General features: G+C 40.2%; 2 protein-coding genes and 1 long non-coding RNA gene across 5 annotated transcripts in view; 1 reads left to right on the forward strand and 2 right to left on the reverse strand.

The window, feature by feature from the left end:
• The first annotated feature begins 27 nt into the window (after positions 1–27).
• RHOF (ras homolog family member F, filopodia associated) lies at positions 28–23,909 on the forward strand. The gene is made up of 5 exons (XM_026656930.2): positions 28–377; positions 1,533–1,620; positions 17,995–18,104; positions 20,182–20,316; positions 22,331–23,909. Exons 1-5 carry the CDS (start codon positions 207–209, stop codon positions 22,493–22,495), a joined length of 669 nt encoding a protein of 222 aa, XP_026512715.1. The 5' UTR covers positions 28–206; the 3' UTR covers positions 22,496–23,909.
• On the reverse strand, positions 9,343–20,240 carry LOC113407665. Its single transcript, XR_003370042.2, has 3 exons — positions 20,156–20,240; positions 16,866–17,084; positions 9,343–9,434 (listed from the first exon to the last, which is right to left on the reverse strand). It is a non-coding gene; the product is annotated as an uncharacterized LOC113407665 (long non-coding RNA).
• A 694-nt stretch (positions 23,910–24,603) lies between the features above and the next one.
• Positions 24,604–26,842, reverse strand: part of TMEM120B (transmembrane protein 120B) — a 38,012-nt gene continuing 35,773 nt past the window's right edge. The window contains exon 12 of one of the 3 annotated variants that reach the window (XM_024196195.1): positions 24,604–25,492. In XM_024196195.1, coding sequence (XP_024051963.1) covers positions 25,379–25,492 — 114 coding nt within the window. In that variant the 3' untranslated portion in view covers positions 24,604–25,378. The remainder of the gene's footprint in view (positions 25,493–26,842) is intronic. The other 2 variants (XM_024196196.2, XM_024196197.1) reach the window with 2 other exon arrangements.

The following is a 26,842-nucleotide window of genomic DNA, read 5'->3' on the forward strand; positions in this document are numbered from 1 at the left end:
GAGCGCGTTCCCCTCAGCCAATCCCCGGCGGAGCCGGGAGCGGGGCAGCTCGGCCCCTTCCCCGCCCTCCTCAGCCCGGAGCTCGCGGAGAGCAGCGACCCCCGGCCGCACAGGGAGCCGAGCTGACAGCGATGCCGCCCGCTCCCGCAGGGCTGCTGCTGCTCTAGAGCCGGGACCATCCCCCCGCACTCCGGGGACCCCCGCCCATGGCGGTGCCGAACGGGTCCGTCCCCGGCGGGGGACCCGGGGACCCCAAGAAGAGCGAGAGCCCGCCCGCCCCCTCCGGGAAGAAGGAGCTGAAGATCGTGATCGTGGGGGATGGAGGCTGCGGGAAAACGTCTCTGCTCATGGTGTACGCGAAGGGAGCCTTCCCGGAGGTGAGTGCCGGGGCCTGACCCCCATCCTGCCCCTCCCTGAGGAGCCCCTGCCCGGCAGCCCTCCCGCCCCAGCAGGGGGCAGCCCGCTGGCATCTCCAGGAGCCCCCCCTGCAGCCCACGACAAGAGGGGGCTCTGCCCACCTCCCCCAGGACTACCCCCAAGAGGACGAGCCTAGCCCTCCCCTGGGCCGCCGGGCTCCCCCTCCCCCCACCCAGGGGCTCATTTGCGGAGCTCTTGCCCGGAGGCCGGAGAGATGAGGGGACACTCATGCCCTAGAAGTGGTTCCTCGCTGGCCAGAGCTGCAAGAGCGACAGCAGGTGCCGCGCCGGGCTCGGCGCTAGACGAGGCAGAGGCGCGCGCTGCTGGCGCTAGCGAGAGGCTGGGGAGGTTTGTCATGGGGGTGCAGGGGGTTTCCAGGAAGCGGGGTGGGGGCTTTCTGGAGCCTGTTCAACTCATCGCTAAACCAAGTCGTGGCAGGATGTGCAGGCGACTGGTTTGTACCTGCCTGAGAGAAGCAACTGCCAGGCGGTGGCTGAGCTATTCTGAGTAAATTTGAGAGTTGGTTTTAGACCCCTATCTTGCCAGTTGTGCCTTCAATTTTTTTAAGTTCAAGAATGACTTTCCTTCTGGGCATTTGTAAACAGCCTTATTTTCAGAGACGTCTCTGTATTGAAACCTGTAATGTGAAGATATGGTTGGGGCTTTCTGGTAACACAAAAGGTTTAGGAGGGAGAATACCGGGTATCGGGCTCAGAAAACAGCTGTACCTAGAATATTGGTGGGGAGGTTCAACTAAAGCTTGAAACCTGTAACAGCTGAATCATTCCTTTCTCTTTGTATAGATGCATTTCAGAGAATTAAAACTTGTTGTTAGAGTACATACACCAAATATATGGGAACATAGCCTACAGGAGATGTCAGTGCTGTTTCTAGCCCTTCTGCTCTTTGCCACCTGAAAGTGGACAAGTCATTTTAACCTGTCTGCTTCACCTTCCTCATCAGTAAAATGGGGATAATATCTGTCTACCATAGTTCCTGTAAGGCTTAATTCATTCATGCTTATAAAGTGCTTTGAGATCCCTGGAGTGAAGGGATTACTGAACTGCAAAATAGTATTATCATTTAACTAGAATTGTATTTCCTTTTTTTGACAGAAATATGCACCTTCTGTATTTGAGAAGTATACCACCAGTATTACCGTTGGCAATAAAGAAGTAATTCTGAATTTGTATGACACTGCAGGTAAATCACTTTAAACAAGATCTTGCTTATTTGAAAAATAAATAAGTAAACCAGCACAGCCAATTTTTCTGCAGCACCTGGTAAGGGATTACACAGGGGGACTGACCTTAGGCAAGTAGGAAGCTGGCTGAAATTTTTTTGTGGTATTAATAGCAATACAGCAGATCAATTTTTGCACTACAGAAATGATTTAGTTGATTGTGCTTTTTTATTTGATATATCAAGTATTCTTTAATATTTCAGACATTTGAGGGGATGTTATTTATGTGACCCCTTTTACCAGCAAAATACTAGACATTCACCAAACTAGATTGTTCTTGTTCTCTTTTGGATGTACAGCAGGCTGATATTGGAAAGATTGTAAAACCAAGCAAATTTTCTTTTTGCTTTCAGTTAAGGTACTTTTATTGGTTGTGTTAGAGTTAAAACTACAAGAGGTCAAAACACACAGAACCCTTAAAGAATAAAACAACTTCTATTATCAATTTAGTCATGTCTATGTGACTGCCAGTGAGAAGAACGTCACTAGTCCTAATGAATTTACAGTTTTAGTCATGGCTTTGTTCTTAATAGTGAAGACTATTAAGAAAGTCACCAAATAGCATGCATATCTTGAAGGTATTAAAAATCAAGTGCCCAGAAGCAAAATGTAATGTAATCAACCAGGAAAATACTTTAATCTCCCACCATGTGTGATCAAAACAGTAAAAGGGATTTTTGAAAAAGCCTGTTAGTGTTCAAAATAGAAAGCCCACAATGCTAAATGTATGTTAGAACATTGACAGTTTTTATGGTTTCTTCCCAGGGATGAATGGAATGGTTTGTGTTCAACTTTGTTCATTATAGTTTCTATAGCAATGACTCTCAATTGTCCAACTGTGTTCCAAAAGAGAACCCTAACATTAAGATACACTGTGTCAAATTCTGCTCTGTTACACCAGTTTGAACGAGGAGCAATTCTATTTGGTAAATAATTAAGAGGACAGGTCACTGATTCAGAGCGATCTGGATTGCTTGGTAAACTGGGTGCAGGCAAACAATATGTATTTTAATATGGCTAAATGTAAACGTTTACATCTAGGAACAAAGAATGCAGGCCACACTTACACGATAGGAGACTCTATCCTGGGAAGCAGTGACTCTGAAAAAGATTTGGGTGTCGTGAGAAATAATCTACTGACCACAAGCTTCCAGTGTGTCCAAAACATGACCCAGTGACCAAAAGAGCTAATGCAGTCCTGGTGTGCATAAACAGGAAAATCTCAAGTAGGATTAGAGAGGATATTTTACCTCTGTATTTGGCGCTGGTGCATCCACTGCTGGAATACTGTGCCCTGTTCTGGTGTCCACAATTCAAGAAGGATGTTGATAAATTGGAGAGGGTTCAGAGAAGAGCCACAAAAATGATTAAAAGATTAGAAAACATGCCTTATAGTGATAGCCTCAAGGAGCTCAATCTATTTAGTTTAACAAAGAGAAGGTTAAGGGGTGACCTGGTTACTGTCTATAGGTATCTACATGGGCAACAAATAGTTCATAATGGGCTCTTTAATCTAGCAAAGAACTGTATAACACGATACTGGCTGGAAGTTGAACCGAGACAAACTCAGAGAGCAAATAAGGCGTACATTTATAAAGGTGAGAGTAATTAACCACTGGAACAATTTACCAAAAGTTGTAGTAGGTTTACCACCACTGACAATTTTGGATTGGATGTTTTTCTAAAAGGTATGCTCTAGGAATTATTTTGGGGAAGTTCTATGGCCTGTATTATATTTGAAGTCAGCCTAGATGATCCAGTGTCCCTTCTGGTTGTGGAATCTATTAATTTATGAACGCAGTGCAGTTACTCCAAATTTACATCAGTTTAACTTACAGCTGAAATTGGCTGATTAAGCAATTTTTTAATTTTTATATTTAAAAAAATAGTTGGCCTTTTAAATCCATTGTAGGACATCAGAGTAATCTTCTTTCAGCACTATTTTTTATATTAAATGATCTTTGCGGTGAACCTTTTGTCTAGTACAGTAGGATCTTGATTACCCACATTTTCCTAATAAATTGCCAGTATGTCTCCCTATTTTTTTTGACACACTTGCTCTTGAATCCAGTGACACAGATAATCTGGATCCTACCATACACTAGTTTGGAGTTTTTTTTAAGTTCAGGAAAGAACGGTGTGAAATCTACTATGCATAACCAATGTCTGGAACTTGTTAATGTAGAATTTTGGGGTGCAAATACTGTGTCACTTATTTTTTGTAAACTTGCTGGGTCATATTGACTGTCCTCTGTCAGTGCAGGGTTTTATCTATTAGACAGTTTTCTAGGGTTTTGTCAAGTCTAATTTTAAATGACTCAGTGATGTGTTTTCTACCACGTGTCTTGTGAGACCATTCCAGTTTCTTATGGACTATGTGGCCATGCCCACAAAACACTGTGGTTAAAACTATGATTGTTGCTAGCACAGTTTCAAGCATAGATCCCAATTCTTTACTGCGATCTGCTAGTGTGGATCCTTATCCCAATATGGAGTCCCATTAAAGTCAATGGGGCCTTTTTTGGCGGTTTGGGTCCACACTACCAGATCTCAGTGTTGGACTGGGTTCACACCGTAAAGAATAGATCCTCTTAAATTCACCTTTTTCTGAAGTTGGTAGTTTACTCAGAGTAAAAGTTTATAATATGAGTACATCTTCTAAGGTCCAAACGTGCTCCAAGGGGCTAAACTCCCATTGACTTCTTTGGTTGCAGGATTAGGGCCAAGAATTATGTGTTCTTTCTTGTAAATCTTAATGGTGCAGTACTATGGGGGGAGGGATAGCTCAGTGGTTTGAGCATTGGCCTGCTAAACCCAGCGTTGTGAGTTCAATCTGTGAGGGGGCCACTTAGGGATCTAGGGCAAAATCAGTACTTGGTCCTGCTAGTGAAGGCAGGGGGCTGGACTCGATGACCTTTCGGGGTCCCTTCCAGTTCTATGAGATAGGTATATCTTTATATTATTATTATTAAAAGTGGGCTTAAGAGAGCATTTAACTGGAACAGAACACTATCAAAGGATGGGGTTTGTCCTTCTGCTACATAAGTGCTGAGGAATTCATTTTCAGGACACGAGATGTTGGTACAGGATCAATGTTCCAGTACAGTGACTTTATTTCTATCATATCACATGACTTAGGTATATTAAATCACTTTGCCAGATGAATGTTGATGCACTAATGTGGCAGTTACGTATGGTAGCATTATTGAATTACTGCATTCCCATTGGGCTAGAGAAAAGCCCTCGTGTGTGCTATAGCCTAATGGAGACCAGTTTTGTCATAAAAGTATCTATCTTAAAAGCACATTATATTGGCTGCAGTTTATTAATAAATTTCTGATTAGCTGAAATGTTTGGGGTTTTGTTTTAATTTTTTTTAAAGATGAGTCATGCAGCCATCGGACTAGGTGACCCTGTTTCCACTAGCAGAATGGCCTACATTTCCAAAAGTGTCTAATGATTTTTGGTGCTTCCATTTTTCAGTACCCATCATGAGACACCTTATTGCACCAATCACTATGGGGCCTGGTCTATTACTGGGGCCCCTAGGCACTACCATAGTACAAATAGTACTACTACTACTACTAAAAAATAAAGTCCCACATGACCTTATCATGAGCAAACTAGGGAAATATGGTCTAGATGAAATTACTGTAAGGTGGGTGCAAATCTGGTTGAAAGACCCTATTCAAAGATTAGTTATCAATGATTCACCATCAAATTGGGGGGGGGGGGCATATCTCGTGGGATGCTGCAGGAGTCTGTCTTGGGTCCAGTACTATTCAATATTTTCATTATTGACTTGGATAATGGAGTGGAGAACATGCTTATAAAATTGTCAGATGACATAAGCTGGGAGGTGTTGCTAGCAGTTTGGAGGACACGATTAGAATTCAAAATGACCTTGACAAAATGGAGAATAGGTCTGAAATCATCAAGCTGAAATTCAATAAAGACAAGTACAAAGCATGACACTTTGGAAGAAAAAAATCACATGCACAACTATAAAATGAGGAATAACCGGCTAGGCAGTAATACTGCTGAAAAGGATTTGGGGGTCATAGTGGATCACAAACTGAATGAGTCAATGTGATGCAGTTGCAAAAAGAGCTAATATCATTGTGGGATGTAATAACAGGAGTGTTATAAGGTAATAGTCCCGACCACTCAGCGCTGGTGAGGCCTCAGCTGGAGTACTGTGTCCAGTTCTGGGTGCCACACTTTAGAAAAGATGTGGACAAATTGGAGAGAGTCCAGAGGGGAGCAACAAAAACAATAAACGTTTTAGAAAAGCTGACCTATGAGGAAAGGTTAAAAAAAACTGGGCATATTCATCTTGAGAAAAGAAGGCTGAGGGGGGACCTGATAGCAGTCTTCAAATATGTTAAGGGCTGTTAAAAGAGGACAGTGATCAATTGTTCTCCACATCCAGAATGATATTAGCCCAAGAAGTAATCAGCTGAACCTGTAACAAGGGAGATTTAAGTTAGATACAGTTAGAAAGTTTTTCCTAATAAGGATAGTTAAGCACTGGAACAGACTTACAAGGGAGGTTATGGAATCCTCCTCATTGGAGGTTTTTAAGAACATGTTGGACAAACACCTGTCAGGTATGGTCTAGGTATACTAGGTCCAGCCTCAGCACCAGGGAATGGACAAGATGACCTCTCAAGGTCCCTCTCAACCCTACATTTTTATGATTCAGGGGCCTAATTTTCAAAGGGAAGATGCTCCGTATATCTAAGGTATCCCGAGTTGGGCATCCAAAATCACTGGTCACTTTTGCAAATTTAGTCCAATATATTTTATAGTGTCCAGAGCCAATGAAGTTATTCAGTTGTTTCAGATGCTGTGACCCAGGATCCTCTTAGTGCCAACTTGCAAGGGACACACAGGGGGGTGAATAGGAACTACAGGAATCTCCTGGGTCTGGTATATACATTCTGGTTCACCAATGAGTGTCATGTGAGGTCTCAGAAAAATCCCGGTATTACAGTGGTCATCAGTATCATTGCAAAACACACATATGAATGTTGTGTAAGAAGTTACGTATGTACGCTGAAAATTATGTTCTTAAGAGCTATGCGTAGGGACTGGTCATCAGCAATGGTGAAAAACAGGTTTTCTGTCAGACAAGATACGTTTATCTAGGTGTCTGTTTACATGTAAATTATGTGTTGTATCATTCCCAGTGGGGCTCCTCCCACTGGTCTGAACCAAATGCTAAAGAAGGATTGTGAAAACTTCAAAGAGAGAAAAATAACCAGAGGAAGTAAGGAGTGGGGATGGGGGATGACCCTAGTTTGATGTGCACATGAATGGTTAGCTCTAGTACATTTGGGGGACAAAGAAGACATCCTGGCATCCTTCGCCTAGGAAGGACAATGAGTTTGCTTGGCAAGGGGTTGCCAGGCTTGGTTGAAAACACTGGAGAGAACTTTGGTCGAGATAAGCTTCTTTAGACAAGTGGTAAACTTGTTAGTTAAGTTTAGTCTCTAGAAAGAGTGTTGTGATAGATAGATAGAGAGATATATAAATAACCATTTGTTTCCATTATTCTTACTCACTATCACTTGAACTCTGTTCTTTGGTAATAAACTTATTCTTGTTTTCACTATAAATATATCCAAGTGCTGTGGTGTAAAGCAAAATGATCCTGAGCTGAATCTTACAAGCTGGTGTGTACTGTTTCTTTGGGAACAGCAGGCCTGGTAATTCTGTGAGTGTTCAGTGGAAAAAGCGCTGAACTCTGCGGGGAACCTTTGGAGGTCTCCGGGGTTGGTGTGTGCCTATCACTCTCCTGCATAGAGAGAGCAAGGCCTGCGGAGGCCTGGAAGGCAGTGCTCATGTTGCCAGAGCCTGGTGGTTTCAAGGAGCTGATCCACAGCACTTCTGCACACCTAGGGCAGGTGGTAGTGAGGTGCCTCGCAACCCTAGGTGTCCTGGGGAGCACCATAGATGCTTTAGATCATAGCAGCAGTTAAATTATTTTAGCTACTTATATGGCCATTGTTACAACAGTATCTGAGTTTCTCACCATTTTTAATGCATTTTTCCTCAGAACACCCCTGTGAGGCAGGGAAGTACTTTCATTTCCCCATCTGTAAAGAGGAGATAAAACACAGAGAGACTAAGGCCTGGATCCTGAAAGATATTTAGTCTCCTAACTTTCATAAATCAATAGAATTGAGGAGCCTAAGTACCTTTGTGGATCTGGGCCAAGTGACTTGCCCAAGGTCACATAGGAATTTGACCTAATCATTGGATCATGCTTTCTGTCTGACTGCCTCAAAGCCAGTGGAAAGCCCTTTCAATTACTGATTGAACAGTATCTATCACCAGATTTGACTAGCAGTAGATTGAATTAATGCCACTTGAGGTTTACATATTCAAATGTATACATTCTTATTTCCCCCCCCCCATTTAGCTCATATAGCTGTGACATAAAGAATATCAGAGATTATTAAATTATTCTTCTGATGTCAAACCAGGGTTTGTTCAGAATATGAGTCCATGAGAAAATGGAAGTGCTGATATATAAAAGGCATGAAGAATGAATTTTATTAATATTTAAAACATTTGAGGCAAATTTTCCATTTCAATTAAAATTGTAATAAAGCAACTGGTAACTATTTTATGTTCTGTACTAATAGAAACATTTCTGAAAATGTACTATTACTATATTTCACATTTTTATTGCAATAGAACATAGAAGTCCAAACGAGTTAAAGGCCCCATTGTGTATATAGTTAACATTTTTGTCACCAGGGAAGCAGTTGAAACTTAAAGCTGAGGTTGTCAACTAGTGGGTGTTTAACTATGCTTTTGCAATGAGACGTGTTATAAAATTAGTATAACTTATCTGAAGGCAAAAGAACATTGTTTAAAATGTGATTCTTGTAAAATAAACTTACTAAGGTCATGGAAAATCTTGACCAAAAACCATCATATAGTTACAAGTATATGGCATTTATAAGCCCAAGATCTCCCAGATTCTTCTGTTGATAAGAAAATAACAAAGTTTGAAACCTTAATATTGCAAACTGTAATAGGATTGTAGTATGAGATTTCTGACCAGCTCAGTGAAAAGGAAGATAAACTGAGCAGTTGAAGTAATACTTTTAAACATGTTGGAGCTGTTTCATCCCCCAGTAATCTATTTAAACACAAAACAATTGAAATTGTTTCCAGTGAAACAAATCTTTGGGTCTCTAAGAAAGTTATTACATAAATATCGAGGTAGTTTTGGACATTTCTCTTTCACTCTTCATATATAAACAACAGGAGATCATTAGCTATTTTGTCAAGTACAGAATAGTGACCTATATGCAAAACTAGAACGAAACTCTAATAAGAGTTTACATTTCTGTAGTGCTTTTCATTCTGGAGGATCCCAGAACATTTCACAAACTATAAGTCTACAGTACCACAGAAATGCAGCCATCTCTGGGGTGAAGGGCTTCAACCAACTGGCACACCTGACAACAGTGTCAGAGGGGAAACTGGCATGGGATACGGAGTCAAATCTCATTTCTTCAAGAAAGTGCTGTTGGGTCTTCAGTATTCACACAGAGCAAACAGGACTTCAAAGTTGTTTAAGGTCTTGTCCAAGACACCCCCACATATTAAAATTTATATAACTCAATGTATTACCTCAGTAGGATGAAGGGATGAGTTGTGTTAAGCCTGTAGTTTCAAGGACTCTGTATTTCAAACCTGATGTCTAGGTCTCTAAGCCATTCCCTCCCACTTTGTGAGGACATGAACAAGGAGACTATGGAGAAATATTAAAAATAAAAATGGAGGAGAGTTTTAATATATTTCACAGGTTTAATTCAAATTAGGGGAAAATTTTCATTATATATGATCAGTTTAGCAACAACTGGAAATCATGAATTGGAATAAAAGTGGATAGAATAAGAATTTTTCACAGTAGATCTTTTGTATTATTGTGTGCTACTTTCTCTATAATCTTCCTTATCAGAAACATCTCTTGCTGTAGCAGGAAGTTGGTGGTCTGTGTGCTGCAACCCACAAAGAGTTTGCAATACATTGTTTTGCCTGCAAATACATGTTGCATCAGCTTATTCAATTAAAATGCCTCACTGTAAAGTGAGGTAAAGGAATTGAGAGGTAAATTAACTCCTTTCATTTAGCATGTAAAGAATTACAATCCACTGGTGGTAATGCTTTATGTTGTAATTCAGGAGATCTGGGTTTAATTTCTGATGCTGGTCTCCCCCTCCACTGCCATCTCAGGAGGTTAGGTAAGAGCATATTCCGCTCCGGAGGGACGCATGGGAGGGGAGGGTAATGCCTTTTGTCACACATACTGCTCACTGTGGCTGATTAAAAGTGACATTGACAATCTCTAGCTGGAGTCCTTCCAGTCCTACATGACCACAAAGATGGTTGCCACTAAAATCCAAAACCTTCTGATGAGGAGTTTAGAAAAGTGCATGTGTGACCCAAGAACCCCTTAATGGCAATTGGCAACAGGGTTACAAGAATATCTTGATTCTGGCATGTACATTCTAGTTCATCAGAGAATGTAATGTCAGATCTTAAATGAAAAGCAGGATCACACTGGTCATCAATATCATTGTGAAATATATGTACAGATGCTATCTAAGGAGTTATGTATATATACTGAAACTATGTTTTTAAAGTCTGTATCAAGGCAGAAGTGAAAACAGAGTTTCCTCCGGACAGGAGGTAAGAAATGTCTGTCTCTGTCAGGATGTAAATTAAACATTGTAAGCTAACACAATGGATGTCCATTTACATACAAAGTCAAGTTAGCAAGGAGATCTGAAGTCAGCAGGGAAGCAGCACACAGGAAAAATAAGTCTCAGGTGGTTATCCTGGCTGTGTACAAAGCCAATGAACTTTGGGGGCATATTTATGAGGCAAAAAAGACACCCCATTATCCTACACCTAGGAAGTAAATGGGCAGTGCATTTACATTCATGAACATGGGATCTCAGCCAACCTTGGTTGAAGATGCTGTAAAATATTTTGGGGTGAGAAACTTAATCCTCAGATGAATGTCCTTGCTAATGAAGTTTAGTCTCTAGAAAGCATGTTATGATTTTGTTTTATAAGTAACCATTTGTTTCCAATATCCTTACTCACTATCTCCTGAATCTTTAGTCTTTAATGATAAAAACTTTCTTTTGTTTTTACTATCGGTATATCTAAATGGTGTGATCCTGAGCTGGATCATACAAGCTGGTAGGTATATTGTTCCTTTGGAACAGTGGACTTGGTAGTTCTGTGAGTAACCAGTGTCAGGGGCTGGATATCACAGGGGAATGCTTCAAAGGACCTGGGGGGCACATGTTGTTAATCTGCAAGACAAAGTAAAGGGTAGGACTGCACAGAGGAGATTGTTTGAGTGGCTCACAGTCTGGTGGAGTTAGGGAGCTGACACCCAGCCAAGCACAAGACTCCCTCATGCAGGAGCTGGGGGGTAACAAGGTGACTCACAGGGCCCTCCTGGGAAAAAATGTAAGGCTGTAAATATTGTCATATTTAATTTTTGATTCATTTCTGCCAGGAAGAAAGTAAATTTCCCCAAGTTTTCTAAACTGAGTTCTGAAAGTTAGCCTTAGCTAACATACCACAGACTAAACAAAAGATAATTCAGAATTTTTCTTTAACTATAGGGGTTCTCAGTTATGTGATAGAAATGTTCATTTAAATAGGAAATATACCCTTCGTAGCACTATCAATTGCCACCAGCTGCCAGGCTGGAAAGGAGATTATTTTCAATCTTCATGTAGTTAGGATCCTGCATACCACTTCACAGGTCATGCCAACATGCTGCCTCAAATTAGGTATGTCTACATTGCATTCAGAGGTGAGATTACAGCTCAGATAGGCATATCTGTACCAGCTTTAATCTAGCGACCACAGCTAAATATAGCAGTGAAGACATGGTTGCATGTGCTTGCAATGCAAGTGTGTACCCAGAGTCCCAGGTGAGCTTGTACAGCCCATGTGGCCCCATCTTCACTGATATTTTTAGTCATGCTAGCTAAATTAAAGCTAGCACATTTGTACCTACCCACGCTGCAGTCCCATCTTCAACTGCTATGTAGACCGGGGTCGTCAACCTTTCAGAAGTGGTGTGCCGAGTCTTCATTTATTCACTCTAATTTAAGGTTTCGTGTGCCAGTCATACATTTTAATGTTTTTAGAAGGTCTCTTTCTATAAGTCTATAATATATAACTAAACTATTGTTGTATGTAAAGTAAATAAGGTTTTTAAAATGTTTAAGAAGCTTAATTTAAAATTAAATTAAAATGCAGAGCCCCCCGGACTGGTGGCCAGGACCTGGACAGTGTGAGTGCCACTGAAAATCAGTTTGCGTGCTGCCTTTGGTGCCCGTGCCATAGGTTGCCTACCCCTGATGTAGACATACCCAGAGAGAGGAGCACTCTTGCTGGTCAGTTCATAGGATGCCACTGACATTTAGCTTTAAATAAATATTTTTCCCTTGTCTGTCAATTGTAGTCCCATGGGACCTTTTCTAGCCAGAGAATATATTCTAGAAGTAAATAATTAAAATATTTGGAAAAATCTAAAAATAAGTGTAAAGTCCATTATACCGATGGCTTGCATTTTTTCAACATTATTATGAAGTACACAGGCAATACATTTAAAACTGATAAACAGAAATATTTTATCAGACAATATGTAATTAATTCATGAAACTCACTGCCACAAGAAATTAATGAAGAAATGAGTTTAGATTAAAAGAGAATCCTATTTATTTAAATAAGTTACAGTAACACCAGCTAGGATTATAATTTATAAGAGATATAAGCTTTCATGCTTCAGGACAGAATCTAGACATGAATGGACAGGGGTTAGGAAGAAACATCTGTTGTGGGTAGGCTATTGTATAATTGTCTGTTACAGGAGTTTAACGCCTTCCTTTAAAGTCATGTTCTCTGAGACCTGGTCTAAGAATTCTTAGGTGTTGGTCCTCTTTGCATGGACAGCATGTTATAGAATAGAGAAATAGTTCATTTGTAGGAACCTACTGAATAACTACAACAAAGCACAATGGTCATTAAGCTGATTGAAAGTATCAGGATATATTCCCAAGGATCTTGGATGCAAGAGAGAATTTTAATTACGTCCCCATGTAGAGTGCAGGGTGGGTAGTCTATGCAAGCAATCCAAGCTGCTTAGGGCCTCATGCAGACTGAGAAACTCAAACTAGCCCAATTTTCCCTTCTGGCAGCGAGACTGGAGAGAGTGCAACTCGTGGCCTAATTTCCTCCTCTCTTCCTGTCCCCCATCAGACTGAAGCCCCACCTGTTCTGAAGGCCAAGTTGTGACAGCCTGGGCTAGTTGCCATTTCAGGCAAAGGAGCGAGCATGTGTCTTTGGCAAGGAATTAAGCATCTCATGTGAAATTAGCTGTACCAAGTGAAGCACTGTGCAGGCAGCTTCTTAAAGGCACAAAGATGCAGGAAATTAATGCTAAATGGCAATTATTTTACAATACACCTCTACCCGGATAGAACGCGACCCGATAGAACGCGGTAAAGCAGCGCTCCGGGGGGGGCGGGGCGGGGCTGTGCACTCCGGCAGATCAAAGCAAGTTCGATTTAACGCGGTTTCACCTATAACGTGGTAAGATTTTTTGGCTCCCGAGGACAGCGTTATATCAAGGTAGAGGTGTACTGTGGGAAGAGAGATTGAAAATTTTGAAAGAAAAAATATATATAAAAGAACCTTAATGAAATTTTCATACACCAATTTTGACAACACAACAGAGAGAGAAGAATTAAAACGGAGACTGAACACAAGTAATCAAAGGTTTTGTCTGAGCTAAGTGGCCCCTTCTGTTCAGTCCTGCGAGTTTGTTTTATGTCATCTTGCAGAATTTTTGTTTTAAAGCCACAGTGAAGAAAAATTCTGACCACAGCCTGAGTAACCTTACTGAAAAAGGGTGTTCTCACACTACTGTTCTTGCATGTCATCATCCGGATGCAATGGTGAAAGCTGTGAAAGGGCAAGTCTTTGATAAGGTTTTGGATTTTTGTGTGTGTGAGAGGATGATGAGAATTTGGTGTGTCTGCCATTTTGACAATTCTCATCACTGTGTTTGAGGGCAAGAAGAAAGGCATGTATAGCTTAGTTTTTGGATCTAACTGGACCCAGATTAATTAAGGCACCACGGTCCGGTCTCTCAAAATGTTATGTAATGTAATAGCTTCCTGTCAAACCTGGGGCATTGCAAACAGGTTGAAATTTACAATCATCTGATTATTATTCATTGGCCTAAATTAAGAGATTTTACTCCACTTCCTAGAAGACAGTTGTCCATATTACACAGACCACCACCACAACTGAACTTTAATTAGCCCTTGTGTTGACCATCTCGGTAGGAGGACCAAGGAATGAAAGGAGATTGACTAGGAAAATGGAATCTGCCATCCAGAGTTGGATGAAGCAAATTGGTTTAGTTGGATGTCCTTTTCCTTTTCCTAAAATGTCAGAGGAGGTTTTTTGTTTTGGTTAATTAACATTTCCATATTTAAAAAATGTTTGCATCCTAAATAAGTCATATTGGTGTCTGACAAAAGCTTTCAAATATGGAATTACTGGGCCTTGCAGCACCAAGGGGTCTGATGATGTAATCACTAAACCAGGGGTAGACAACCTGCGGCACGTGATCTGATTTTCAGTGGCACTCACACTGCCTGGGTCCTGGCACTGGTCCGGGGGGCTCTGCATTTTAATTTAATTTTAAATTAAACTTCTTAAACATTTTAAAAACCTTATTTACTTTACATACAATAGTTTAGTTATATATTATAGACTTATAGAAAGAGACCTTCTAAAAACGTTGAAATGTATTACTGGCACATGAAACCTTACCTCAGAGTGAATAAATGAAGACTCGGCACACCACTTCTGAAAGGCTGCCGACCCCTGTGCTAAACCGAGGTATCTCAATTGGTGATGCCAGTGAGGTGTTGGCATGGATCCCTTCTGCAGCCAGCTTTCAGGTTGCTGCCTTCAATCTGCTGCACACACAGGATCTTTCCTGAGCCTGATCCCCTCTGCCTCCTGATGTAGTTCTTTTGATTGATCACTCTGGGTAACATGGTGCCCTCTATTAGCTAGATATTGATTTGGGTTGCTGCCCCTCCCAGAGGGCTGTGGCCCAACCCTTTCCCCACACTTGTTCTGGGAGCTGGGGATGGAAGTCATCCAGCAGCTTAGTTACAATATGCACATTTCTGACCTCCTCCTCCAACTTCTTTATGGCAATTAAACACTAAAACATTTGGGGTATGTGTATACTCTACTCATAGGGTGTGATTACAGCTTGAGGAGACATACCAAAGCTAAACCTGTACAAGCCCACTGAGAACCCTGGGCAATTGTTTACGGGGCTACTCGGTGCTGAAGCACTCACTGCTACAGCTTCAACCTAGCTTGATTAAAGCTAGCTCGGGTATGTCTATGCGAATACAGTATAAACAAACCCTTAGTTCCATCATTCCTTCTTTCACACAGGTTTTGTTATTTTGCTTTTTACAAAAAAGAGAAAGCACAATAGCTCAGACAATAGGATTTCACATATGGGCAAACATTTCCTATTGCACTATTCTATGTATATATCTACCACAACATAAGTGCTAAAGTATCTATATTTGCAATAGAGAGAACTTGAAAGTGTCCTTCTTCCAATGTTGTTTAAGATGTCAGTTTCAGCCTGCTAAAGTTATAACACAACTGTTTTTAAGAACAACGCTGTAGCTGTTAATTTTGGCAGAGTTGAAGAGAAACAAATAAGCGCACACTGGAATCAGATCATGTTATATTTCCATAAACCATGTCCTTTCTAGCCTTCCCATTATGGTGTGTGTATTTTAGCTTTTGCTATGCTCTGTATTTGCCATTCCTGAGGTGTATGAAATACTTAAGAAAAAACGTGTTATGCCTGTGTAAATCTAGATTTCCTCATGTCTTTATCTGGTTATCTTAGTCTACAATTAAAAATAAATACCTGGTTCTTCTCAACCCACCCTCAACTTTGACTGTGAAGATGAAGCCATGTGATGTCATATCTATCTGTTCTGTTTCTCGTTATGGCACATCAGTTTCATTTACACCATCAAAAGCAGCTCTTTTGAGATCCCTGGCATGTTCATCAGACTAAGTGTTTTTGCTCTGTTCCAACTTGGGCCAGGTCATCATGACTTTGTAAAATGGAACATCCATCAATCTGCTTCACCAATCACAAGTGTTATGGCAAAGTAGCCGCAAATGAGTTGAGAGGCTGGAGTGGTTACTGTGGGTAATTTTATAACTGGCTGCTAGAGGATAGCTTGATTTCATAAAGTTGCCTTTGTGGAGGCTAAGAGTAATAAACGTGAGTGAAAGAAGCACGTGTACAAACACACACATCCCAGCCATATTGCTTTACAACTAATTTCCTTCTCATTTTTTTTCTCCTGAAATTTAATACAACTTTAGATGATCACCTAAGCAAAGCATTACATTACCCCCCCCCAAAAAAAAAGTGGTAAATCTGGTGCAAACAACTAGGTGGATTTCAGAAAATGAGAAGGATTAGAAATACAGTTGTTGCATGTTATATAAACACTGCAGAGCACAATAAATTCCTTAATTGTCTTATTCTGGGATTAAAAATTTAAGGGCCCAATTCTGCACTGTTTTGGAGCGTCTCCTCTGAAATACTAAATGCTCTTAACTCCACTGAAATTAAGGGCTCTTGGCACCATCTAGAATTGGGTCCTAACCCACCACCATCCCTTTATGCAAATAGTTGGGAATCCTGTTACCAGCAGGGGTTAAATATTCAGGTGAAAGATTTGAACGCTCTGTAGCGATATTGTTCTTTCTATATCCATGCCCTTCTTGATAGCACCATACTTTAGAGTCAAGCATTTTGAGTACAATAAGAAGTGCAGGGCTTTGTGTTGAATACCATGATACAACAGCTGTATATTAGAAAGTATGTTGAGATAATGGTTAGCAGAGGGGTACGCTCTACGTAATTTGTGATCTCCTTTGGGCAGGAATTGCCTCTGTGTTTTTGTATAGTATCAGGCACACATGGTGCTCAGTAAATACATGAAAATAATAATGCAAAAAGGATTGGCATCCCTGACTCACTTCTTGGAAAGTCAAAAACTTCCTGCTGACATACCTGACACAGGGGGCAGCACCCAAGTGGTCATCAGAGTCTTCACTGTCTTCTTAAACATCCGCTGGTGCCTTCTGGAAAACTCTGAAAAACATCCTATTGAAGTATTGGCCTTTGATGAAACAGGATCTTTGATTTCTTAGTTCAACTGCCTCTGGTGCTGATTGGCCACCTCCAGATGCTTGCTCAGTGTGACATCACAATGCTCTGGTTTGAAGGTGACTGGTATGTCATAAATACAGGGAAATAAGCAGACCAGTTTTCTCATGTGAATGTGTGTGAATAGTAAAATGAATTCCCCACGTCAAATTATTCCGAAAAGGAAATTTTTACAAACATTTCCAGGCGGCATCAGCAGCTCTTAAGGCCCATTTCATAGATCAGTTAAGACTGGCTCATGTTGCTGTGTATCTTGTAAAATCAGCTAGCAGCTGGTAGTAGTACTCTTTAGAATTGGGCATGTTGCGCGGTGTAGCTTGGTGAGGCTACGTGCTCACTAATGGATAGCAATCCATCTGAGGGGTGGCAGTTGTCATGCTCATTACCTCACTCCATTCACTGATGTCGGTAAGAGAGGGGCATTTGTTATTTAAGCCTTTTTATTATGCTGCATTCACATCTGGCAAAAAGTAGGCATGCTTCCTGCCCATTGAACCCTGTATGTCAATAAGACCCTTGCCAATTCCACAGTTTTTAATCAGTAATAAGCTTCCAGTCTAGACTCATGCATTTGTCTCTGCTAGTGAATGACAATCCAGCCTTCATGTTTCAGATCCTGCACCATATGGCTTTGTGTCCTGCTTAGTATCAAGTTGCAAAATATTGAACATTTAGACAAAAAAAATCCTTTTGCTTCATACTGAGATTTCACAAGGACTCGATTTTTATAGACCTTTTTACTATCAAGTTGATTCTCTTAAACATATCTTCTTATACATTTTCAAACAAGGAACTCATCCTATTAAGGCCAATGATTTATTAAAAATGTTTACAATCTACGTCATTACTGTTTTTAAGACAAGACATACTGCAGGCAATGGGAATGCATTTTAAAATATCTGTATTGGAATATGGTAAAGAATGAGGTTTTTTATCCAAAGCATTATCACCTTTTTTCCCCCCTGTGTTTCAGGGCAGGAGGATTATGATCGGCTACGACCACTTTCATACCAGAATACAAACATGGTCTTAATTTGTTATGATGTTATGAACCCTACTAGCTATGATAACGTTTTAATTAAGGTAAGAGACCTCATAATTACTTGGCTCATTCATGTTAAATTTACTATGCTATATGGGTAACAATGACTGATTTGTAACAATGCTTTTAGCAGCCCCACTCCCTAAGATAAATGAACAGTGCATTTATTAGTTATCACCACACATCTAGCAATGGGCCTGAGACAAGGTGCTGAGATCTGGATAAGAGTTTCTCCAACATTTATGGGTGTTCAGATTTCGGGATTGGGTTTATGGCCCTCTTAGTTTCAATACAATATAAAAAAAAATACAGAGAAATCAGAAGAGCAAGATCTAATTCTCCAGGAGTACCTCATATAAAGCTTGTCTTCTCTCCCTCTCTTTTTATTCATATATTTTTGTTCTATTGTTATTTGCCCCAAAGAACTCTTACACCTGGCTTTTAACAACACGTAATCCTATTTGTGACCCCCTGCTGCAAGGTTGACTGGGACCCCAGATCCAGAAGGCAGAAAGTTCAAGGTCAATCCCCTTGCTCGAGTTACTAAGAGAAATTTACTATAACTTAGTTTCAGTTCTGTGATTGATTACAGATCTTTAGGCTGAAACATCTAAAGGGAGACTACTGCACCCTTAAGGCTCAAAATGTGACCTACAGCACGTGAAAGTGGTTGTACTCTGATGGAGAATGTCCTCTGGATCATAAATCTTTTTGTTAGTTAAAATCCACAGTTCCATCACTGCCTTAAAAAGAAATCTTATTTTTTACAGAATTTATAAAAAAGTGTTCCACACTCTTGGTTTTCACTCTATTGACTCTTCATCAACACTGTCAGTGTGCGCAGCTATTCTTGCTGCCAGTCTGTATAAATTAGAACAAAATTCTTATTTTCAAAATTTTTTAAGATGGTATTAAACATTGAAGAGTAAAGCGCAAAAAAAAAAAAAAAAGCCCCTCAGTATAATAGCTGTCAGTGTCCCTCTAATCTCTCTAAGTAGCATACACTCCATCTGTTTCAGAATATATGATGGGCTAGCCCTTCACTCTCTTAAAGGGTTTGGAATTTTTTAGTCTGTTTTCTAAGCAATTCTGAAATCAACAACAGTGAGATAACACTAGGTTTGAGTGTAATGGAGGTGAATTTGATTCTAAAGTTAATGATGTATGGTATTGGGTACAGGGGAGACAGAGGTAGGCACCTCTTTATATCTTTGAATTTAGTATTTCTGCTCAGTCTTTGTGATGCTCCAAAGTGAAAGCTTAAGACTAAAAACAGATAAATGAAACTAAGTACAACTGGTCTGGATTCTGATCTTGTACCTGACTTTAGAGGATTTATTCTGGATTTACACTAGTGTAAGTGAGCTCTTTGGGGGCAGGGACCATATCTTACCTACATGATTATACAATACCTGATGCTGATTGGGGCTTTTAGGTGCTTTCATTATATAAATAATCTGTCTAGATGCGGCAGCTGCTCAGCTAAAAAAAAAAAGTTACTTCAATTGGCTATTTTATTGAAAGCTTGCTCGTTATGGGGCTAATCCTGCTTTCTTGAAGTCAATAGCAACATTTCGTTGCTCAGGACAGAAATGTTGGGTGTGCAAGAAATGCAAGTTCATGTCCTAAAGAAACTGCCAGCTTTTCCAAACTGCTCTCTATCTCAATCTTCACTCATGTCCTAAAACACAATGTAGGAGATATAGCAGTGGTTTTCAACCTATTTACCAGTGTGTTCTGTGGGCCGCATCCAATACTACCTGTATGGCGTTGAGGATGTCACATGGGCTGCAGCTGTGTGGTGATTGGACTGCAAGCGGCCCACGGTTTAAGAACCACTGAGATATAGGAAGTCCCATGCAGAGTTAACCCTCCATGAGCAGAGCATAATTTACCTCTGAGTACTTTAAGGAAAGGAGGGGCCCCACATATTTACAGGTCAGGTTGCAGTATATCTATAAATACTCACTTAAACAAATAATATCCTACCCTGTTCCTAGCACTGGATACTTTCTACAGTTTTGTTGTAAATTGAATGCTGATTTTGCTCCTAGGCATTGTCATTTTGATTTTTTTTTTTTTTTAAGCTTACCTAAATGTTTCATTTTCCACCATCAGTGGTATCCTGAAGTAAGTCACTTCTGCCGGGGAGTCCCTCTAATACTTATCGGCTGCAAAACAGACCTTCGAAAGGACGAAGAACATTTACGTAAGCTCATGTCTTCTGAGCAGGAACCAATCACCTATAACCAGGTAAAGAGGATTGCATTTAAGAGTTCTGTCCTTTGCACGAGCAATAGGCACATTTCCTATAATATGGTATTATTACTCATGAATAGTAAGCACTGCCATGAAAATCTTGACACAAAAAGGAGCATCTCACCTCAAAGGTTACTGATGCTTATTGATGCAAAATTTACCATTCAAGCACCACTTTACAAACATTAACCAAGCCTCACAACACCCATGTTATGTAGGCAAGTATCGCTATCCCCACTTTACAGATGGGGATGATTAGTCAGTGGTGGAGTGACTTGTGCCTTGTCGCACAGGAAGCTTCTACAGAAATGAAACTAGAACCTAGGTCTGCTGATTCCCTGTTCTTTCCTATAACATACGGTCATCCCTCCTGTTACAGGTCACTAAGACAGCAGCAACATTTGAGTATTCTGTATACAAGTTTGGGCAACAGCTTGATGTGTACCAAAATTTTGCAATATTAAAAAAGGAACTATTGCTGCATCGGTGTCAGAAATTACGGTGTTCTTTCCAGTCAGTCAGAAACGAAAATGTTCATCTTGTGAAATTCTGCATACTGCCTCCATTGCACTTAGTGACTCTTCACCAATGTCAGGCATATAGTATTTTATTATTTAGTTCAGCTCAGGTGCTGCCAGGAGCCTTGATACTGTTATTCCCACAAGAAATTGTAGACATTTATGAAAGCTCCTTTCTAAGAAAATCTATCAGTATGGCTTAAAAGGACTGAGGGCGGGTCTGCACTCCAGGGAGATCAACGCTCCTGCAATCGATGCAGCAGGGGTCGATTTAGCAGGATACAGAGCGCTCTCCGGTTGACCTGGTACTTCAGCTCCCCAAGAAGATTAAAATAAGTCGATGGGAGAGCGTCTCCCGTCAATGCAGCGCAGCGAAGACACCGGGATAAGTCGACCTAAGCTATGTCGACTCCAGCTAGATTATTCACGTAGCTGGAGTAGCGTAACTTAGGTCAGCTTATCCTGGTAGTGAAGACAAGCCCCTAGTTCACAAACTTTTCAGACTCTTTACAACAACGTGGCAAACTAAAACTTTCCTACGGGGGGAGATCTTCCTTCAGCTCAAGCTATGGAACTGCTGCTTTGGTCCCTAAATACCCTGGCTTCAGTCCCAGCTTTGAGTGGATTCTTCACAGGCTCCTCTGACATACATAGATACAGTATACATTTCCAGATAGAGGTCAATCACCAAATGGATAACAGGCATATACCAGCAGTTTGTATTGTAGAAACGTAAATATACAGAATTCTTATGGCTATCGGTTAGTAAGAAGCTTCTTTTGGGGGCAGTGTGCTTCAGGATTTCTTGTCTCTTATGCTCCATTTCCTCCTCATTGAATACCCTACCTAAAAAACTGACCCATCCTTCTGGTTGAGTCGTCTTCTGAAACTCATCCACTCTGTTCCTGGCTCAGGCAGATGGGGCCACTCATGCAACACAAGATATTTCTAATGCTAAGAACTGAGTTTGGGATTCAAACACTGATCCCTCCATCTCCGGAGCCTGCTGACATCTGAAAGTGGAGAAATTTTATGTAAAATTGCGCTTGGGTCAATTTGATTGTACTGTAGGCCCAATTTTCAAATATGGGTCCTGACAGACTGGATACACACCTTATTGCTAATTTGAGCCTTCAAGTTTGGGTTTTGGAGGTTCTGTTTAGAGCCTAAACTTTAAAAAAGTTGGGCTTTAACACACAACAAGGTAGGCAACCAAGGAATCTCCACTGCATTGCACTTCCAAGCTGGCTTTTAGATTAAACTTTTAAAAATCAATAAAGTTGTTCTATAAGTGGAGCCTATTAATTTATTATTAAATATGTGTTTTACGGTAGTGCCTAGGACTAATACTACTTATTCCTTAACTCTACAAACAAAAGCATCTGCCTTCTTTTGCCTGACCCCATTGTATAAAGATATCTTCAGAATTATTCACTTCTTCCCACTGTAACTCCAAGAACACTTACGTCTGTTACCTTCCTTTCTTCTAGGGTGAAGCAACTTGTCAGCAGATGAAGGCACAAGCTTATTTGGAGTGCTCAGCCAAGTGTCGAGAAAACATAGAGGATGTTTTTAAAGAAGCAACAAACATTGCACTGAATGCCATGAAAAAAGCTAAGCGCCGAAAAAAGAGGAAACGGTGTTCGATATTATGATGATCCAGACCACTGGGACTATAGAAGAGCTTGTTAAAATCTTGATACGTTTATTACCAATTGTTTATTTTTATAATTTGTCTTTTTTTCAGTACATTTTTATTCCTACTTTGATTTTATTTTTAAAATTTGATTTTGTAATAGTGTGTGCTTTTTGTTGCACCTCATATGAAGATTTCAAAGCGCTTTATCAATATTAGTTTGTGGTAGATGGCTACGTTTATCTGGATTTTGTTCCCGACCGTAAATGACTGTCAGCCAGGTTCCAAATCCACTCTCTTATTTATACACTGACAGTTTGACTGGCAGTCTTTATTGCTCATAGTTTTATTCTAGCACATAGGTGCTGGTAGATCTGGCTCTGATTTATTGGTCTTGTTCACTGCTGAATTGACATGGAAAGGATAGAAATGGCTACTTCTCTCAAAGGAAGAGTGAAGTTAAATCAGAGCAGATGGTCAGATTCAGAGAGGATAAAAATCAAAGTTCTATATTGATGAGTTCTAATTATAATTACAAAGCAACAGCTCTATTAACCATTCTTCTCAGAGTAGCCTCAAGCAACTGCCCCAAACTATGTACTATTCTGCTGCACCTTTATTAGAATGTCCACTTCGTAAAGCAGCTGTTTGAAAATCTATTGTGTGGTCTCTCCAGATTGGATTTATGAAAATAGAAAGTGTTTTACATCCTTCATTATAGTCTACTCAGAAAGCCACTCAGTGCAGATATGATGCATTTTGCTAAATGCTTTACCTCTGGCAGGTAACAGCAGCCCCTATTTTGATACCCAGAGAGAGGATCTAATGTGCAATACAAGCAAAACTTACTTTAAAATAAACAAAAGTGCAATTTATTCAACACCGTGTGCTTGTAGGGTGTGTGGCAAATTGAGCTGTGCTACTTACATGTGTGTTAAGAATTACATGGTGAAATCATCCCTGCTGCTCCACAATGACTATTTTACCTTCAAGGACATCTAGTTAACAATGCATGCAGGTGTCCTAGTTGCTTCCCATTTAAAGTGAAAGGAACCATCCCATTCAAATTAGTACCTGCACTCCAAGGCTTTAAAGTTTTGTGAGAAATTTCTCTGTACATGAGGTTACTACAGCTGAAGATCTTTTTCACAATAATGTGACACTACAGAAATAGCATGTTTTAAATCGATATTTTGCAGCAGAGGTGTTTTTTCTGAAATATGCCATGGTTTGGGCTGTAATATACAGTCCATCCTAGGGGGGAGTAGGTTGTGTTCATAGCATGTCACCAAGTTATTTCTCTGTCTGGGAGGCTTACATTTGCTGTTTTTGCCAGGATTCCTGTTAACAGCCTGAAAAATTCCAAAGGTCAGGTTATTAGGTTAGAAACAGTACATTTCCAGTCTTCTCTTCATTTGGTTGTGAATACAGCTGATAGATCACTCCAAGGTGGATTTTTCTATTTCCTTTGTGTTGTATGCTAATGGGATGCAGAGGTTTTGTTAACTTGGAATTGATCCCAAAACAAGCCTGCAAAAAATCCAAGGACCATTAAGATTCATGGAGGCCTTTACATACCTCCAAGCTTAAAATGGAATAATTTGTAAATCCAAAACAAAACAAGCTTTGGACATTCTACTCCTCTCTAGAGGCAGTATGCTCAGACTGAACATGAAGGGAAGGAGGGAAAACCTCCATTGCTGTATGGAAAAAGCTCTGATTCAGGAACTACATAGCCCTCATTAGGTGGAAAAACATAGTAAGATGTGGATGTGTGTTTTCTTAACAAAGAGGGATAAATTTTTTTTTACTGCAAAGCAAGCTATAGCATATAGGCAAAAATTCAGTATACAGTACTCTAAAAAGCAATGCCTTAGATTGACAAATACAGTGGTACTAATTCTATTTACCTCATCCAGTGCACTAAGTGCCCCATAAACAACTATGTAGGTGAAACCAAACACACAGTCGCTATGCTCTCGAATGAATTGCACACAGGAAAATAATAAGACAAAAAACACCATATCACCTGTGGGTGAACACTTTTCACAAATGAAATTAGAGGCCCAAGTGCTGCAATTACAGCCTTCGGTCAGAGCCATTTTCAGAAGAACATGGTTTTGGAAAACAATGGTAAAGGCAACATTTAAAAGAAGGTCTTGAAACAGCTCTGTGTTGTACTATTTATTTTGTGCGTTTTTCAGGGCTGACCAGATTACCTGATCTCTAGCTGAATATCACCAGGCTTCCTGCAAACAAAGCCAATAACAAAACAACATTTAAACCATTAACTTAAAAAAGTTTGTTCTTTAAATAGTTTTTAAAAAGTGTGCATAGCAGCATGGTACAAATATGGGCAAGTTTCACAGTACACACAGGTTAGCATAGGCCACTGAAAATGTAGTGTTTTAATTAACAGTTTTAGAAATAAACATTAGGTCTGCATTACTGGTTGACCTAAAACATTTTTAAAGTTTTACTAATGTAGTACCTGGAATTTCAGAAATAAAATAATGCTGGATCAAAAAAACCCAACCCAAAAACAAAACAAGAGATGAAGGAACAGAATTACAGTAAATATCACTTTCTCCCTAGACTGGCGTTTGGTTCTGGCAGGTGCATGCCACATTACTGCTGTATATACAAAGGAAAAACACCAAATGTGTTTTGTATTAAATATACTTAAATAATAGGGCTGCAGGCTGGAGAGCAGTGCTTGCATAATACTGTACAGCAGTCTGTGCTGGGAGAGTTCACTTTCTTAGCATAACACGAACAGGATTTCTTCCAAGATTTATTTGCAATATAGCTGCGGTTTACCAGGTTCAGTCTGATAAATTATTTGCTAAGAGTGGAAAGAAGAGAGATCCCACATTTTAGTGTCCACCATTGCAACCCAGTTTCACAGTTTCTTCATTTCGTCTTTGTTTTTCTGAAGCTTAGTGTGCACCACTTTTAAAGTAGTAAGAAAGTTTCCAAGGAAGAGCAGCAGAAATGTGAGAGCCAGTACAAAAACCTGGGGGTGGGGGGAAAAAAAACAACACACAAAAGTGATGATCCATGTGTTAAAAATCTTCCAATTATGACAGCAGTTAGATTTGAAAGGGTTTTTTAAAATGATAAGGAGGTCCTGGCCATAAGTAACACATGCACAACCGCCCCGCCGCTAATATCAGGCAAACTCATTACTTGCCTTAAAAAGTGAGTCACTATATATGAAAGTTGTATACAAAATGACAGGTCTTCCCTTCGACATGGGTTCTATGGAAGGGGTTTATAGACTTTCCATGCAATAGGACAAAGTCTGATATATTGGGTGTTTTCCAGCTCCGACTTCTATTGTCCTATTTTATAACCAACAACATTTGTCCTTAAGATAAGGAGGTAACCAAATCTCATGCCTCAGATTGTACATAGAATTTGGGAAGGACTGTCCTGGTCTTTGCCCCACCACCAGACCTATGATTCTGTTAGCAGTAGTAGGGGCAATGGGCACATATAGAGGGAGAAGATCCTAGTCCAATATACAGAACTCACATGGATTATTCAGTTAACAGGTGTATTTAAATGGGATTTTACAGCCTTTAACAAAGTTTACTACATTTGTACACAGATTATTTTTAAACTACTTCACTGTCTGGGAGATGTCATGGTCCAGTTCAACTACTCTGAAGAAAGTGGGGTTGTTCATGCTTATGCCAGGGCTATATTTAGTCCCAAGCCTCAGCAGATGTAGGAATGTCCATTTATATGAGAGGATCTACATGCATAATAAGATATCAAGCTAACACTGGAGGGTGCGTCCCTCCTTTTTTACTAGGAAATAAAATCTGAATGCTAGATTGTGTGATGGAGCTAGGGCATGGGGCCTGCTGAATTTAAATAAAAAACCAACAAGCAAACAAAAACCAACAGCCCGCCACATGAGATTCCCTGCCCTACTGGGTGTGCAATAACTCCTCTAGATTTCATTTGGATTCACAGATTCAAAGGCCAGAAGGTATCAGAAGGTCTGACCTCCCTGTAGAACACAGGCCAAAGAACTCCCCAAATATTCCTTTTGAAGAAGAGTATATCTTATAGAGAAACGTCCATCTTGATTTAAAGATGGTTAGTGATGGAAAATCCACCATGACTCTTGGCAAATTGTTCCAGTGGTTAATTACTGTCACTAAGAATTTACACCTTATTTCCAATTTCTCTATTTTCAACTTCCAGACAATGGATCATGTTAGACTTTTCTCTGCTAGACTGAAAGCCCATTATCAAATATTTGTTCCCCATGTAAGTACTTATAATCAAGTCACGCCCCCTCAACCGCCTCTTTGTTAAACTAAATATATTGAGCTCTTTGAGTCTATCACTA

The sequence above is a fragment of the Terrapene carolina genome, unplaced genomic scaffold (genome assembly GCF_002925995.2).
Source record: "Terrapene carolina triunguis isolate 2854851 unplaced genomic scaffold, T_m_triunguis-2.0 Scaffold234, whole genome shotgun sequence".
Classification (NCBI taxonomy): domain Eukaryota; kingdom Metazoa; phylum Chordata; order Testudines; family Emydidae; genus Terrapene; species Terrapene triunguis.